General features: G+C 40.1%; 1 protein-coding gene across 2 annotated transcripts in view; it reads right to left on the bottom strand.

Annotated features, from left to right (window-relative positions):
* The window catches only part of LOC139620366 (kazrin-like), a 172912-nt gene that overhangs the window by 94009 nt on the left and 60368 nt on the right, over window positions 1–18535 (bottom strand). The window contains exon 3 of one of the 2 annotated variants that reach the window (XM_071475790.1): window positions 13119–13308. In XM_071475790.1, coding sequence (XP_071331891.1) covers window positions 13119–13308 — 190 coding nt within the window. Of the gene's footprint in view, window positions 1–13118; window positions 13706–18535 lie in introns of those variants that run through there. The other variant, XM_071475791.1, reaches the window with a different exon arrangement.

An 18535-nucleotide genomic window follows, 5' to 3' on the forward strand; every position in this document is an offset into this window, starting at 1 on the left:
AAGTGCTGGATGACTAACAACACAAGGTATGCGTTTGAAAAAAGCAAGCATTTATGGGTTAAAATGTATTAGGCTATATATCATTGGGTAGCTTAAACCAATAAATAATATTCTATAAGATTAATGTATTTTTTGTGTTGTTGTCCTGTCAGAATTGGAATCAGAAAAAAAAGCTTATGGGTTGGGTGCTTAAATCCCTGCCTCTCAAGCAACCCAAGACATGAACAGAATTAAAAGTGCTTGGATTTTCTATTTTTCTATTTTTTTCCATAGCTAAAAAAACATATCAAAATCATAATTATAAATTGATCTGACAAATGAAATACAATTTTAGAAAATTATTTTAGAAGCTTTTATTTTTATATGGAAAATCAAACTGAACCAAACTGAAAGATATCACCAAACAGAGTTTAGAGGAGTACCTATCTAGATTAGTTCTAGTATCTCATTTAGTTCAGAGCCACTTGCATTTTGAAGTAAATATACAATGTTTCCACATGTCGTCATGACATGACAGTTTTCACTGTACATAAAATCTAAAAACTAATTCACAGTAACTGAACCTCCTTAAATTTAGGCAACTCGGTGTTACCAAATTTGCTTTGAAAAACAAATTTCTAAAAAATGTAGTTAATAGAACATCCACCAGCTTCAGGCACTGTTCAATAGCGAAACAGCTTCTGCACAGATTGCTGTATACTGTTTCGTCTGTTATTCTGATGGAAAGAACAGTGCAGCAAATCTGACACTGCAGGTTTCTGGGCATTTTGAAAGCAGAATTACATCAGCAGATAAAATATGACTTTCAAGTGATTTTTCATAGGTAATAGAAGCAGAAAGCCAAAAATGGTTTATGACACGTGAAAAAACTAATGAAGTACAGGATGAGGAGTATCCCTTGACAGATGTGTGTATGTGAAAATAGCACTATAGGCATTATTTTTTGGGGTTCCTATGGAAGGGCCCACACACTCATACAGAGACATCACTTATTGCTCTGTGTATGTGTGTATCTGTCTGTTAACAGCCATTAACACAAGTAATGCTTCCCCTCCTTCAGCATGATACCAGGGTTGTGATGACACACACATCTGCTCTCCGTCACCCTCACCCCTCCCACCCTCTGCCCACTCCACCCACTGTGCCAGTCCTCTTCATATGCCAGCCTCACACTGGAACTGCCCTTCCTATCCACTGGAGGCTTTATCCAATTTGTCAGGTTTGGCACACACATGACTCAAGATGCCTCCCTCTATCCTCCACCATCCATGCCCACTCCCTTCCTCATCGCGCGCCTGTGAGCCGGTGCCGTCTGTGCCAGTGGGCATTATGGTACCTGATGGCGGGGCCCACCTGCCACGACTGTGACATCCAGGCTTGCCCAATCTGCCTCTCCAGCCCAGCAGGCACCAGCTGGCCGGACAGCCTGCGTGCTGATAGATGGACAGTTGTAGGCTGGATGATCACTCATATTCACAACAGCCAGGTCTGACTAACCGACTGGAGTGAAACAGAATCAGCATTGTGTCTATGTATGCTTATACCATCAGAGGAAAAAAAGAGAGGTAAGGTGGAAAGAAATGGAGAAAAAGAAAAGCACTTTGTGAATCTGTGCATTTTTCATTACAGTGTATATACATTTTTCTTTCCAATATTTTTTTTCTTTTCAATATTCTTTCTTCCAAGCAAAAGACACATTGCATTATAGGTGCACTCCTTGGATCTCCAAGTCGAAAATGTGGAAACTTTGAAACAGGCATTACCTAGGCAGGCATTAGACAACATAATAACACAGTAGATGCACTCCCTCCCTAGTACACACCACATCATGTTTCTTCATCCATACTTTGGTTCCTTCTCCTCCTCCCTTTGTATCCCTTTGTTACTTCAACTCATCTACATTATGCAACTTGCATAGCTTGCACCTGAAACTACTTCCACACAACTGTAATTCCAAAAGGTCCCTTGTAACCTTTACCTCTCGCAACCTATAACTGGTGAACTTATCTACACTCAAAACCATCAACACAATTTAAGGGCATCATTCCAAGCAGCATGAATACAAAATGTGGGAGGTGGACGGGAGTGTTTAACACTCTGATAGCTATGGTAGTGTCAGCTGTGCATGAGTACCTCCACACTCCCCCTGATCATTAACATTGAATGTCACTGGTTCAGGCCAAAACCATAACATCCTTACCCAAAGCAATGTAGCAATTTCAAGGCAATGTCCCACAACAACTTTGAAACACCTCCCACGGCTCCTTTGACTGGTCCTTCTGAGCTGGAGGAAACTGTCTGACACACAAGCAGAGGCTTTATATAATCACTGATCTGAGATCCAGCTCTATTTGTCAGCTTCTGAATGGTTGCTGTGAAATGTGTGCAAAGAGAAATCCGACCCAGGACCAGTGCATATGTCTGAAATTGCTCTGAGGAAAGGCAATGCTTCTGCAGAGCTATGCAGTAATTCTATTCGGCTATACCTACACCCAAAATACTCTTATGATCTTGGGTTGCACACACCACGTACCCCCCAGCTAGGATCCGAAATTAACACTCTGAAGATGAACACTGCTCTGCACTGAAATGTCATCAATGGAACCATTAAGTCTTTCCAGTTGAATTATCTAAATATGGTAAGATGGTACAGTATTTTATGGTTTAATGCTTAGTTTCTCTGATATTTAGCCTAACAATCAAACTAAGGTCTTGTCTGAAAACAAGAAATGTTCTGATCACTTCCCTGTGAGACCTGCAGAAAAATAAAGTAATAGGATGACGTCAAGATTTACACCATCTCCACACAATGTGCAGCACTTTGTACTGAGTGCACAACATCAGCCTCACAGAAACAGAAGAGTAGACAGATATAGGCAAAACTCACATCCTTTCACCTCCTACCACTTTCAGAAATGTGAGATGAACAGAGTAAATGTCATTTCATCACTGCTGCTGCCACAGCCGATCGTCTGACTGCACCTCATTGCGAATAATTGCTGACAAAATCTTTGGAGGCCCTGCAGCGGACCCCCCCCCTCCCCAGTCCCCATCACATCACATCATTCAAAAACCACTGGGGGGCTCCATGCCTGACGAGCACACACTTTCCTCATCTCCTATCTCAGCCTATTTGGAGTCATTCTCTGGGGCCACGGAGCAGACCTATCAGCTTCCCCTGTGCAGATTTCTACGCTAGAGTCCCATCCATTGTAATTGCAGTACAGCCTCACATATATTCAGCTGCTCTAATTTCCCATTTTATTTCCCTTTATGATCACTGGATCACTGGCAACGATACAGTTATGAATGATTCTCGCCCACGTTATCTTGAGGAACAAGTTTGTTCTGATATGTTTGAGCTGGGGCCTGTGGCAAATATATAAAATGAAGGCCATCTAGAGACTAATGGGGGATCTTAGTGGATCAGTATAAAAACAATGATGCCCACCGCCCACCATCGTCCAGTAATGAAGCTTTCCATCACATTAATGAGAGTTTTAATCATTGTTCACAGTGGTCTGTCCACATGGTGCATTATCCATTATACTGGCCTGTCACCTTCATGGAGATACAGCATATTCAAAGTCCCCCCTCAAATGTTTTTCTGTAGGGAAGTGACATTTACGCTGTACTATAGTACTTTTTTTCTCTTTCTTACTCTCTACCCCCACATGACACAGTTCAGCATTTGAACTTCATGGCAACTAAATATATATGCAATGTCACTGATTACTGAGCACCATCTCATGCCATCTGCTGCTGTGCGTGAGAGTGCTGTTAGCATCGGTTTTGAGGAACGGCAGGCTGAAGGACAGAGGGCAACATAAATTTACATACCTGAGAGCTGCTTTAACTCATTAATGCATTCTGTGACCAACCAAAAACATCAAGTATACACTACAGACCTGACCTACCCAAATGCAATGAAGGGCATCACACTGTCTATTCAGGTAGAGATAAATTAATGATATTTGTGTGTAGTAGTGTGTTTGGCTGGGTGGGTGGGGTAGGGGTTAATTGACATTACGGGTGTAATGTCAAACAAAGCCACTGCTAGTGTGTCAAGGCCTGTTGGTAGCTAATGACTGCCAGGAAAACACTTCACTCCCCTGCTCAATAAGTTATGACAAGGCCACAGAAAAGAATGTGCGTGCATGTGTGTGTGTGTGTGTGTGTGCGTGTGCATGGCTCCACTATGAATACACACGCAGAATATGGTGAACATATGCATAAGACACACCACATCATATATTTCAAACGTATACTACATGGTAATCAGTCTAATTCAGGAGGCTCTCTCACCCAGTTGATGACAACATGTATATGTAAATGACTGACCTTAAAGCATATGGTAACAGACTAACATCACTCATCATTAACTTGCTTTATAGGCAAGTAATTGCTAGCTCCAACCACATGTTCAGGTTTCAACCTTATTAATTATACCAACATGGGTCTTTCCAGTTGAAATACAACCTGCAGTGGGTGGTGATTCCTTCTAAACTTGGGATTCATTAGGAAACTTACTGCAGTTGACGCCAGCAGAGGAGCTAAATTAAGTTTGCCAAAGGCAATTGTGCCATTTCCAATTTTTGTGGCACTTCTGAAGATTGCTCTGATAAGTAACCATCTGTTGGGTAACCTTGTCAAATAAATGACCATAAAAGGTGCCATAAACATGAAACCTGAGGACAACTATCATTTTTCCCTCACACAACTCGTTAAGTTTATCATTGCCATAGACGGAGAGGGACTGAAAAGCCATCTCCATCGAGAAAAAACACTAATGAGATTTGGTGCCATTTTCACAGCTTGAGGTAATTCATTGCAGTCTTTTATATGACTCCATTAGCCTGTTATATCATTCCTGCATTTTTGCTTCTTTGTTTTCCAGTCACCTATCTGACGTTCTACACCAAATGCCTCTCTGAGTGACAGCAGCTTTACCTATCCCTCTTCATCAAATGTGTGAAAGGGTACGAAGTGGCATAATGGGATGTTGCAAAATGTCAGGTTTTCCAGACACTGTTGTGAGCAGACAAAAGACAGCAGGGAAATGCAATTCATGCAAAAACCTGTAATCTGTGTGAGGACATTCTACACTTGAATGACTCTGCTGGGATTTTGACAGGACCACAGCTTAACAATAAAAGAAGACAATAGCTGAAATGATATTTTTGCTCCAGGGCTTGATGCAGCAAAGGCAGTGATCAGATGTTCAGTGCTTTGACATGTAGAAATGTGGTCAGAAACTTAAGCAAATTTCTCAGCATAAAAAAGAACACATACAGCTTGTACCCAAAAATGTTGCCCTATGTTATTTAACATTTCAAATACTGTGTTGTCGTCATATATCATTCATTAGTGGATTATTTCATAGTAGATATTTCGTTCAAAATCTGAAGTAAACTGTAGGAAATACTATTCATTTAACCCAATATATATTGATATGTATTCATAAACATGAGTTCAGCATAATGTAACTAACCAAGCACTCAAATCGTACTCTTAACAAGAAAGCAGTGACATTTGAGGCATCTCTGCAGAAATGCATGCCAGAGACCCCTTTTTGCATACATTACCCTAATTGAAGAGGGTAGGACATTATGTGATATCCTGCTGACATTTTAGAATAGCTGAGATATAAAAGTGCATTTCGAAATTATGCAAACACTATCTTTATTCCATGCTGTAAGTGATGAATCAACTGTACATTCTTGCTTTTAAAACAGTTATACCTTTGACGAAAAGATAATCTTTCATTTTAGTACTAACTTAGAAATGAAATGTACAGACAGTTTTGCAGATAAGATCCTCTACATGTTAAAGAAGTCAGTAATGGAACAAAATCGATCACTGCACGTTCCGTGTGTAGGAGCAGGTTTTAAATGCTGTACATGTGATGATTATAGTGGGAATTAGGAGTGCATGTCAGACTGGACTCCAGACAGACTGGACTCAAGTACTTCTTCTCAATGTTAATGAAGCATCTACTGCATGTAAAGAGTCTCTCTGATATGCTGACAATTAAATGTTAACGCTGTACAAAGAATGACGGAAGCCCCGCCAAGCAGAGAGGATCTGCACTCACGCATAAAAACTGCAATCACAGAGCAAAGTAATTTCACTGAAATGCCATGTTACCTTAGTGAGCCCGAGGTGTAATGCCAAGGGAAGGCAGTGTTGGGAACAGGCTGTGTGTGCGTTTTTGCTTCACTGTGAGTAAAAGAATCTTGAACATTTTCATAGCTTCTCACGTGCTGATGATGCCAATGGATTCTGCCATACAGCCGATTAAGAAACGCTTAGCTTCTTGCTTTTGGTTTTAAAATCATGTATTGATGAACGGCTAGCCATCACAATACTGCATTGATCTCGAGACTGCAGGTTGAGCCCAGTGTGAGAGAGGTGTGAGCCACCCCACTTGCTATAAGGCGATCGTGAAATATGAGCCAAATAAAAGCACCCAGTACCACATGCTGTGCAGATGCTGGTCTAAAGCACTGGCAACTTTTATTAAATTCCAATTCAAACACTGGATAATAGTATTAAAAGCATGGGCAGTCTTGTCATGTCTAGGTTGCTCTTCTCTTAACCTTTAAAGGAACAACTACTTTTTAAGCAAATAGCCTCCCGATATTCGTAATCCTATCTAATATCTAATGTCAATGGCCAAGGAGGATTTTCGTGCATAGAATTACAGAACACCAGCTAAATGTAGTCTCAGAAGCATTTTAACATGCAGAGCTTGTCTGCTCATTAATGATGTATAGAGACAGCAAATCCTCCACGCTAAATGATATAATAGGCCTTACTCATTCTTGATCTTCCAGATAACCCTGCCTAGAAAATTTATATATTTTTGTATTTTTAATTATCACGAAGGTAAAATCTCTGTAACTCAAATGATTTCCCTGACATTATGCAAAACGTTTTGATGAGCCTCAGATAGAAAAGCATGCCCTTTGTGTTGAGACAGTAATGCTGTCAATAATCTTGTGAATGCTTGATCAACCACGCTTGGCTCAAATACTTTTGCTCTCAACTACGAGTAGATGAGTCATTAAAAGCAATAGGACTGACCTTCTCTCATAACCTTTGAATGCTGAATAAATAAACATTATTATCCCTCAGGAGAGGTAGTTAATGATCAGCTACAGAAAAACATCTAATGTTTCATCCAAAACTTGCTTTAATAAAAGTATTTGCATATTTTCACTCAGATGCAAAGTAAACTCTGTAGAAGTCAGTGATATTCAGAGCTAGTGCTCCATAAACAAGGCTGCTTAACACTGATAAAGTACATTCAGTAGGTTGATTTACAATGGTAGCTTCTACTTGCACCATCACTGTTTCTCTGTGAAAAGAATATAAAAGAGTAGCTGTCAAAAAGTAAACTTCTAAAAGCTGCCTAGAGCATTAGATGCATGGTAGTTTAAGCACTGAGAACTAATCAAAATTAATAAAGTGTATAGTCATTATAATTTGGGGAAAACAAACCACATGTCCCTGAATGGTCGTTGACTAGATAAATAAAATTTCCCTCTACCACTGATTGCGAGCTTGCTATGTGGACAGAGGACTCTATTTTGGCTAAACCATGTATAGGTAAGCCTAGTATGTATCTGACCAACATAGTTTCAAGTTGACGTAGAGGCGATAAGGACATTAGCCTGTGTACAGTTAACATGAATTAAGAAAGTTTACAGCTTTTGATACTGACAATCGATGGTTTTTATACAAAGAACAATGGCTGGTTAAATCAGCATTAAAATACAATCGTGTGTCCTGATACAGGACAACAACAGAGTGAAAGATTTTTTAAATGCTAAATACCATTTAGCATTAATCTTTTAATCCATTGTTTTTATATATCAGGGAAACTTAAAGGGTGAGAATGGGGAGACTGTGTTAAATTAGGTCAACTCAAGAGAAATAATTTAACTGATGTAATAAAGATGAAGAGGACATAAATGGCTGATTAACATTTACCAGCTAGCTTGCTAATTTACCTAAATTTTTAGCTATTGCTAGTCCAAGAGGTGTGCTGTCAGAACAAGCAAGGTAAGCAGTGCTTGACCAGTTAGAGTTAAAAATAGATGCAATTCAAATCAAATAGAACAATACTCAAGTGGAGGCAATATCTCTACATCTCAGAACAGTGTTCTGTCCCATAAAGGATCTGATGTTGATTTAATAATTTACTGCCTTCCTGTGGCCACAGCAGGCTATTGTCTCTGGATTGGTTGACTACCAGCCATTGCATCTATTGTCACTTTTGTGGGTGTGACAGTATCCCATTGACAAAGGCTGGAGCAAGTCAAGCAGAGGGGAGAGCAGTGTTTCTCAGAAGTCTGCAAGTTTGCATATGCACATTGAGGATAATCCTGGGATCTTTGACAGGTGACAAGCTAAAGCTAGCTACAGATAAGTGTGCTTGTCAAGCTGTCCTTGATTTAGCTTCCACCATTCTGAGATCAGTTATTATATTGCATGCATTATTACACACATGCTCAGATGTGTGTAGAAACTGCACTTGCACTTCATTTTGCACTTTTCTTCCTGAGTGTTGAGAGACAGCAATAGCAAATAAACAAGCAAATTACACTATGATTTCATTGTTCATTGTTAGTTATTGGTAAATATTTGGAAGATTATAGGAGTGATTTTTTCTAGATAATTTTCCTCTATACTGCAGATTTGATATGTTCACTGTCACTTCAAAGTAATGATCCAAATACTTGAATGTCTAGGCAGAGCGCAGCAGGACAGAGACTGTCATCACAGGAAAAACAGGCAGCACAAAATCAGGAGACAGGACAGGGCCTAAACTTAAGAGAGATGTAATTACTGTAAGGTATGTTTTACTCTGGTCCATTTTCTTGTCGTTGTAGTAAACAACTGAATCACACATTGAGATGGCGGGGGGGTAGTTGGTTCTTCAGCTCTGCACATTTGAACATCACTGGCTACTCCTGCTCTCACTATTACTCAGCAAATTTACCATGTTTCTAGTGGAAGAGCCATTAAACTAAAGATTTGTCATGATATTGTGTGGAAATATAAAAGGGTTGGGAGAGGTGCAGAATTGTAATGGTACCTCAGGTACCCCCTACTAGCTATTGTAGCTAATAGGGGAAGTTTCTAAGCAATCAGCACAACCAGGCTGTCTTCATTGGCGAAAGTGAATGCTATCACAGTATGACTCACCTTCAATAGAAAAGACTGAGAACATGAACATTCATATTTGTAGCAATGCTTTACACTATTGATTAAACTGCAAAAACCACTTAGGTCATATGATGACAACTGAGCCATCTCCATGACAACAGAGCAAAAAGGACCATTAGATGTGGCTGAAAGCTCTGGAAAAGGCTTTTTAAGTTGTTAAACTGCTGAGAACCATTCTGTCTGGCTTTGTCACAACCTGGTAACATTGAAATTCTTGTTTCCAGTCACACTGCTGTGAAATTTACCCAACACAGTTTTATATGATCAGTCAAAATTCATCAAAGCCAAAGGCCTGCCTCCAGTACATGCATCCTGGGGATGTCACCATCTCTAATACTGCTTATATATAATATATAAACATATATATAATAAATTCACAAATATTAATAGTTGTTAGTAAGGTGTTAGTAAGGTGTTAAGATAATTCAAAAACTTTTGTCCGGGAATTTGTGTATTGTCAAATGTCAGGGTGGTGCAACTGTATACATGCATCTTTTATTCTGAAGTGAATAGTTACAACATCAAACAGGATATTCCATCAGCCAGAGGACCCCAAGTGATCTTTATTGATGAGTGAAAAGGTCTGTAGAGCTCTCTCAAATATTGATAAAAATAGCTACTTTCAACTCATAGTTGGGCTGGTACACTTTTCATGTCAGGTGGTACAACCAAGGTAAAACTAGGAAAATGTTATTTTATTATAAAACTCTTCATTTTATTAAAAAAAACTATATGTATGAACTTGCTAGCAAAGGCTAAAGGTTAAACAGGTGTCTAAGTAGAAGCCTGTTTAATTTGAAATTAAAGTCAAATTAAAGTCAGGTGACACAACTGAATCGTCAGGTGGTGTGACCAGGTAAAATATTTATTTAAACCAATAAATAATAGGTTAAAGTGAACAAATAGTTGAAAACTATGAGGTATATAGCTATTTTATTAAATAGATTCATTTGTATATTTATATACAAGTTTTTCTGTATTTAAATGTAAAATTAGATATTAAAAATATTAAATACCTGGCCCCTGAAATGCAAGAATCTTAAATTATAGTTAACAAAAAACTCAACCACAAAATAACAATGTGTTAGCCACTATAGACACACTCAGGTATACCTGCCAAACATTTCACTTAGAATAAATAGAAGGAAAGTATATAAATTTGGTTGCACCACCTGACATTTTTCAGATGGTGAAGTTAAAAATACAGTCAAAAAATGAATTTAAAACTTTGAAATGTTGTAACACAAATAAGGCTTGTTGAAACACATTATTCTAATTTCAAAATGCATAATATCCATTTTAAAAAGACTTTTTTTAAAAACATTTTTAAAAGCTTTATTTGTCAATGACCCATGCACCTCTATGAAGTGGGCTGTAAAAAGCATTTGATGCAATGGGAATAAAAAGCTTCTGACAACCATTATTGAAAACCTTATAAAAAGTAAAATAAAAGACATTTCAACAATACCTCTAGCTAAAGGTCACCACAAGAAATATATGGCAGAATGAGCACTGGAAAGGACTTCTCATTCAACCCACCAATTCCCAGAGTGGAGCTTGATGTGACATTCTCTCCCATACACACAGAGAAAACTACACAAACTGGGGCCACAGGCAGAAGTTTTGGGCCAGTTTTATGGCTACTCAGCAATTCTCTACATAAGCAGCCCCACAGTGCCACACCAAAGCTAAATGTGGTCTATTTAAGTCCATGGGAAAACTCGTGATCTAGCCTACCACATCGGAGCATAGACAAGGTATAAAATGGTTTAAGGGAGAGATGTGGAGGCTGGCTCTTATCTTTACTAAGAGACAGTTGTAAGTATATACCGCATATACCTCTCCACAGACTACAACAAAAAGACATTACATGAAGTGCCCCCATTTATTGTAACTGTTACACTTGCTGGGATGAATGTAACATGCAAATGCAAACCCCCAGGCAGTAGAAATGCAATTAAAGTAAGCTAGCCTGCTAGCAAGGTTAGTACTGCTGGTAGCAAAGTGTCATGTGGCACCCCCAATACAGCTTCCCCACTCTGCCGGCTGTGCAATGAACCAGTGACCCTTAGCACACACCTCCCTTCCCAACACAGCCACTGGTGATAAATTACCAAATCCCCCTATCCCCAGCCATTTCTATTATACACCCTGGGCTTGTTAAGATCAGCCAGAAGGAGAGAAAGGGGGTTGAAAAAAAGACAGCAGAGGTGGGTGTAAAGGGAAAAAAAAAGACTTACTGACAGACACAATGACAAGGGGAAGATATACAGGCCAAACAAAAGCTGGAATCGGCAACCATAATCTTCAGTATCAAAAGGACATATGTGTGTGTCTTTTTTGATGTTGAAAAAAGGGGCACTCAGAACCACTTAGAACTGTATTTCAAGACAATTATTTCAGACAAAATCCATCTAGAGAGAGATCTACAGATAGGTGTAAGCTTCTGAGCGTGTATCATTTCAGAAACATTGCTAACGTTGTAAGAATGGACCAGTCAGAAAATCTTTTTCTGCACTCTTTATGATGCTGATGTGAGATTTATGAATCTTCTCTACGGATGAGTGTGAATTCACCACTGAACATGCACAGCCCAAGCATCATTTCAGCTGAGCAGAGAAGCAGCTACAAGGGACAATGACATCAGTGCTCAAACCTTCCCAGAGGAATGCTTGTCGTCAGTCACACTGGCAAACACACTGCTATGGAAACAGCATGAGTGTGACCGTGCATCAGGGTTAAAAGGATACCGCGAGGCGCGCACACACACAAACAGAGAGAAATAACTGCAAAACAAAGCGACAGGGGCAGTCCATTGAAAACAATGCTGACACATGACCAAACTGTTCCTGAGCAGCTGTGCAAGGCAGCCTGCGTTCACATTTTCCTCTTTAAAAAAGCACTACAGAGGTCAACCGAGGACTAAATGACTCTCTGTCATTGTAAAGGGAAAGTTAGCCAACAGTTTTTTTATTCCTGTGAATGTAAGAGAGAGGAAATACAGCAGACCTATTACTGAGCTTGATCTCAGAAGTATCTGAGAGATGTGGTTTCAGAGTAGAGTGCTGCCAAAGCCAAGATGGAACATATCCTATCAGACAGCTCACTGTGCCAGCTGACTGCTATGGAAACAGCAAGTGTGAGAGTATGTGTGTGCCAGAAGTTGAAAGGACATGGCAACGCATGGTCACAAATACCACGCATGCTTATGCCGCCCACTGTGCTTATGCCTGTCTGCAGATGCAAATACACACATCTGTATCCTATCTATATGGCAAACTGAGTATAAAAAAAGTTGGAAAAGGACAGAGCAGCTGCAGTACACACACACATACACACACACACACACACACACATTCTACAGACTGGGCAGCCATTCAAACAGCTCTCGGTAACAGTAACCCACAGCAACCCTAAAACCAGCCCCCTTTCCCTTCCTCCTCAAGAGACACAGATCCATTGCCCAGTTAAGGGAGTACCGAATGAACTAGCAGACAGAGTGCCCGAGTGAAAAGAGGCTGTAACTTTACCCACTCTGCCCTTACTAAAGTGCAGCTCTACCCCCCTCTTAAAGGTTCAGGAGGTTAATTATTCAACATGAGAAGGGATATGTGGGAGAACTCAGAGTGGACACGAGCTGGCAGAAACCCCTCACCTCTTTTGTTCAATTCATCCACTCACTCGCTGACTTATTCCCATGGATAGAGAAATAAGCTGAAGCTTTTTCAGCTCACTCATCAATCACCCACAGCAACACATGTACACTTAGGTACATATGGCAACATTATACACAGCTGCACCAGAGTGCACTCATCCTTCTCCACATGTGCGCGGCTTCTCAGCAAACACTTAATTTCACTCCACTCTCCGAGCAGCTCTCTTACCGTTGTGGTTGTGCTGCAGGGTCTCAACCATGCTGGCAGAGGAGTCGGTCGCCCCCAGCTCGGCCAGTCTGCGGCTGGTGGCGCTCAGCTCTGACCGCAGGTTGGTCACCTCCTGGCTGGCCGACTGAATGGCCCCATCGATGCGCTGGGCCAACTGCTTATTGTCATCCATCATTTTCAGGATTTTTGCCTGAGGAGGAGAGGGGAATCCAGACAAGATGTCATGCTGACAAGTTGACCATTTCCCGTGGAGGAAGGTGTCCCCAAACAAATCCCTCCTTTTCTGTCTGTTCTCGCTCCCTTTTTATGAGAAAGCCAAGTTAAATCCTCAAAGCAATTTGTCCGTTAAAGAGAGGCATCTGGCTCAGAGGTAATGTGTATCTGCTGGAAGGAGTGTACGCACTGGAGATAGTGTATGTATGGTGGGAGTGTGTCAGTGTGCGAGCATGCCTGTGTGTGTGTCTGAGAGTTCCGTAACAGCATGAGTGTGTGTGTGTGTGTGTGTGTGTGTGTGTGTGTGTGTGTGTGTTAGAGAGCCAGCATTGCCCCCGTGAAATGTGCTCCCTGCAGCTGACTGTTGAAAGGACACAGAGCATTGAGAGATGACAAGCACCTTTTTAAATGGACCATACCATTTGCAGAGGAAGTCCGGGGGGGGGGGGGGGAGTGAGCTAGACCATATAAGCACATGGAAGTCAGAGCACAGCTGCTTGCAGGAGATTCTGGGATTGTGTGTTTGAACTGACACTAGAAATTTCTTTAAGCCTGTAAAAACTGACTTCAGTGAAACACAGCAGCTCTTTCCATGTGTGTGTGCAGTGAATGTACCTCCCTTCATGGACATGGACAAAGGGAAGGAAATCATTAGTTTGACAAAGAGGCAGTTGTGGGGAGAAAAAACAATAATAGTTGTGCAAACAAAGCTTTCATCAAAGTATCACAGCGAGTTATTCCTCCCGCAAATGCATTCTTTAAAGTGCCGCAGTAATGTGTGAGAAAAGTTAACCACAACAGACTGGCTTAATGTTTCTGGCTTAGGTTAAGAAATGTGTTTATTTGTCAACTGGAGTGGCAGTGAGGAAAACTGAAGCTACGTCCACACTACTATGAAATCAATCTCCATCCGGACAACCGTTTCAGCTCTGTATCAGAAACCATCTCCGTCCATACCATCACACCTGGAAACGCTCATGTACATGACTGTTCGCGTACAATAGGCATGTGCAAACTGGTGTAAACATTAAGTATATTGTCGACTCTGCAGTTGATTAGTTAAATACTATAAACAAGGATCAGCAGAGGAAGTTGTATTGCTAAAATACAGAATTTCAGAATCAGAATCAGAATCAGAATCGGTGTTATTGCCAAGTATGTTTCCACATACAAGGAATTTGTGCTGGTGATTGGTGCAATTGGGGATCAGGGGGATCAGTGACGGTGGGGCTCTCTAGCCTTGTCGATAAGGCTGATAACAGACGGGAAGAAGCTGTTTTTGTGGCGAGAGGTTTTGGTCCTGAAGGACCGCAGCCTCCTGCCAGAGGGGAGTGACTCAAAGAGTTTGTGTCCAGGGTGGGAGGAGTCAGCTACAATCTTCCCTTTCACAGCACAACAGAAAGAAAACAAGGTAAGTAACACTTGAATTCATTACTCACGTTGCTTTTACCATTGGTAGTCAAGGCTGATAAGATTCAATCAGGGAGTGACAGGGTGTGGCTACGTTATCATTTCCACAGGTCTCCGTTTTTGCCTGTCCAGACTACAATGCAACACTGTAGCATTACCACTCAAACAGGTCCAGCAGCGTTTCTAAAACTCCCCGTTTTCGGGCCTTGGAAACTCCGGAGTTGTATGGACGGGAGGCAAAAACAAAAAACTCAATTGCCAAAAAAGTTGGGACACTGTGTAAAATGTAAATAAAACACAATGTGACGATTTGCAGATCATGTAAACCCATATTAATTGAAAATAGAACAAAGACAACATATCAAATGTTGAAATGCTGAAATTTTATTGTTTTATGAAAAAACATATGTTCAATTTGAATTTGATGCCAGTAACAAGTTTCAAAAAAGTTGGGACAGCAAAAGCCTGGAAAAAATGTGTAATGCTAAAAAAACACCTGGTTTAATATTGCACAACTTATTAGGTTAAGTGGCAACAGGTCAGTAAGATGATTGGGTATAACAAGAGCCTCCCAGAGAGGCAGAGTCTCTGTGCAGTGAAGATGGGGAGAGGTTCACCACTCTGTGAAAGACTGTGTGGGAGAATCTGGAGAAATCTCTGTAGGCAAAGGGACAAGACCAAAAACCAATATTGAATGGCCGTGTTCTTCAGGTCCTCAGGCGGCACTGCATTAAAAACAGACATGATTCTATAGTGGAAATCACTGCACAGGCTCAGGAACACTTCCAAAAACCATTGTCTGTGAACACAGTTCTTTGCTGCATCCACAAATGCAGGTTGAAACTCTACCATGCAAAGAAACTATATCTAAACATGATCCAGAAATGTTGTTGACTTCTCTGGGCTTGAGCTCATTTAAAATGGTCTGTGGCAAAATGGAAAACTGTCCTGTGGTCTGACAAATGAAAATTAACAAATTCTTTTCGGAAATCATGGATGCCGCGTCCTCCAGGCTACAGAGGAGAGGGACCATCCAGCTTGTTATCAGTTCAAAAGCCAGCATCCGTGATAGTGTGGGGGCGCATTAGTGCCCATGGCTTGGGTAGCTTGCACAACTGGGAAGGCACCATTTATGCTGAACAGTATACACAGATTTTGGAGCAACATATGCTGCCATCCACACAACGTCTTTTTCAGGGAAGGCCTTGCATACTTCAGCAAGACAATGCCAAACTGCATTCTGCATGTATTACAACAGCATGGCTCTGTAGTAGAAGAGACTGGACACTAAACTGGCCTGCCTGCAGTCCAGACCTGGCACCCACTGAAAACATTTGGTGCATAATGAAATGAAAAATATTACAAAGGAGAACCCAAACTGTTGAGCATTATATCAAGAATGCAGCAATCCTGCAGCAAGAATGGGACAACATTTCACTTACAAACTCCAGCAACTGATCTCCTCAGTTCCCAAAGGTTTACAACATTGAGTGAGTGTTGTTAAAAGAAGATGTGATGCAACACAGTGGCAAAGATGCCCCTGTCCCAACTTTTTGGAAACGTGTGACTGGCATCAAATTCTAATTGAACATATATTTTTCATAAAGCAATAGAATTTCAGCATTTCAACATTTGATATGTTGTCTTTGTCCTATTTTCAATTAAATATGTTTTTATGTGATTTGCAAATCATTGCATTCTGTTTTTATTCACATTTTACACAGTGTTCCAACTTTTTGGGAAATGGGGATGTAGCAAAAGAGAGTTTTAAAACAAAAAGGTAGTGGTATGGACATAGCCGACATAGAGTTGGCAACATTCTCCCTTTTGCTGGGCTGTTAAATCATTTTCCCTAACTTGACCACAAATCACCCTAGTATTGACAGGATTAGTTAATTAACCAATTAGTCCATGCACTAAAAGGCATTAATGTAGGCTCTGGAAGATTGTGATGGGCATTTAAAAAAAAAACTATTTTCTAGTGTTTTAAAATGTAATAATTGACTAAATATATCAAATCACCAGTCAGGCTGGTGATTTAAACCATTTTTATAAACTTACATCTGACTGCTACACCTCTAAAGCACCTGAGCTGAGAGTGAATTATGGTGTAACAAAAATGTATTTTTCAATATATCTTATAACCCTTTCTAAGTTCATTTCTTCTTCCCTCCCTCTTTTCCTTTCTTAATAATAAAGTCAAGTCTACAAATACAGGCAGCAGACAGAGTGAGTGCCAGCTGTTTACAGATGGGGCTAATCATTCACAGTGGATGAAACATTAATGCTTCTTTCTTCCTACTGCAGCACCAAAATTGGGCGTTGTGGAAAGTATCTGCAGTGAGGGTGTTTTACCAGTTGCTTTTATTGTAGGTGAAGCATTGCAAGAGAGTTACATTATTTTCTGAACATCAAATATACCACAGAAATCAAATAATAGATAGACTGATACTAGAAACGTATAGGATAGAAGTCGCTCAATACTGAGACTGCAGAGCTGACGGAGAATAAGCGTGTTTGTCAATAAGCATCACATACTAACAAGGGTTAGAGGATTGCACTGCTTTTTTCCTCTCGTGACTACATCCTGTATGCATCTATATATTGATTTGTTTGATAGACCGTGTGTGATGCATCATCTTGTGTTTTTGTACGTGAGTATGCATAACTGAAGGAACAGGCATTATTTTCCCTAAAATCTCCCCACCTCTACGGTCCACTATCTTCTGCCAAACCTACAGTAGACAATATTGGTTATTTTACGTGAGAGATTGAAGCATTTATGTTATGAGAATCAATCAATATGAGAATTAGAGTGAGAATCTGATGACTGTTGAGGGGTAGTTTGCTCAAGTTACCAGGAAAACAACAGTTAACAATTAAATCTGATCCAGTCCCACCCACACAGTGCTAACGTAAGAGAGGCTGCTTTAAAATAATAACTAAGGGTGTTTTTTTTCCTAACATTGACTTTATTTATTGTTTATTTAGTCATGAATATTTAATATTATACAGAAATACATGAAGCTGCATTAATCAATATTATTGTACTTTACTAACATTACAAAGACAACTACATGTAATGTGAAAATGGTCAACAGTGCTTTTAGCGTCTTTCAGCTAACTGTTTTGGTTTTAAAGCTCTTAACATTTCTGCTTCAGTGTTTCACTGCTCTCATCAGTGTCTCATCAGCAACACACAAACAAGTTAGCAACTAGCTAGTTAATATAGTGGAGCCATGTATTTTTCTAAGGAGTTGGTGGAGACCAAAATTGAGCTAAAGTAAATGTAAATAATGGACTTACATTTGCCAGGTGGCCAGAAACAATGTTGTGTTTACAGCTTTTTCTGCTGTTCTCAACTAAACAGAGAAGGGAACACTGTAGGTTTAGGACAGTTAGAAAGTTTTCAGTTTTTAGTTTAAAGCAGATATTCTTCCCCTCCACAAACCACATGGTGAGTTACAAACATAATCCATGGTTTAGTTCAGGGGTCGGCAACCCGCGGCTCCGGAGCCTCTTTCATCCCTCTGCTGCGGCTCACTGTGGCTTTGGAAAATAAATAATGAGTATTTAATTTAAATGTATTATTTTAGTTTGTTAGTTTTTTAAATGTTATTCTAAATTTGAAGATAATGATGATCTTTTAACATTAAAATAAAAAGTTTTTAATTTTTTGTCGCTCAAAATATGCATCACAACCATCGATGTGTGACACCTGCTGGCACGCGATTTATTGAGCTTTTCGACCCCCGGTAGGCCAACCATGGATAAATCCAAGAAAAGAAAAGTTT

The sequence above is a fragment of the Trachinotus anak genome, unplaced genomic scaffold (genome assembly GCF_046630095.1).
Source record: "Trachinotus anak isolate AG129_WGS33_773 ecotype Australia unplaced genomic scaffold, CSIRO_AGI_Tana_v1 ptg000004l, whole genome shotgun sequence".
Classification (NCBI taxonomy): domain Eukaryota; kingdom Metazoa; phylum Chordata; class Actinopteri; order Carangiformes; family Carangidae; genus Trachinotus; species Trachinotus anak.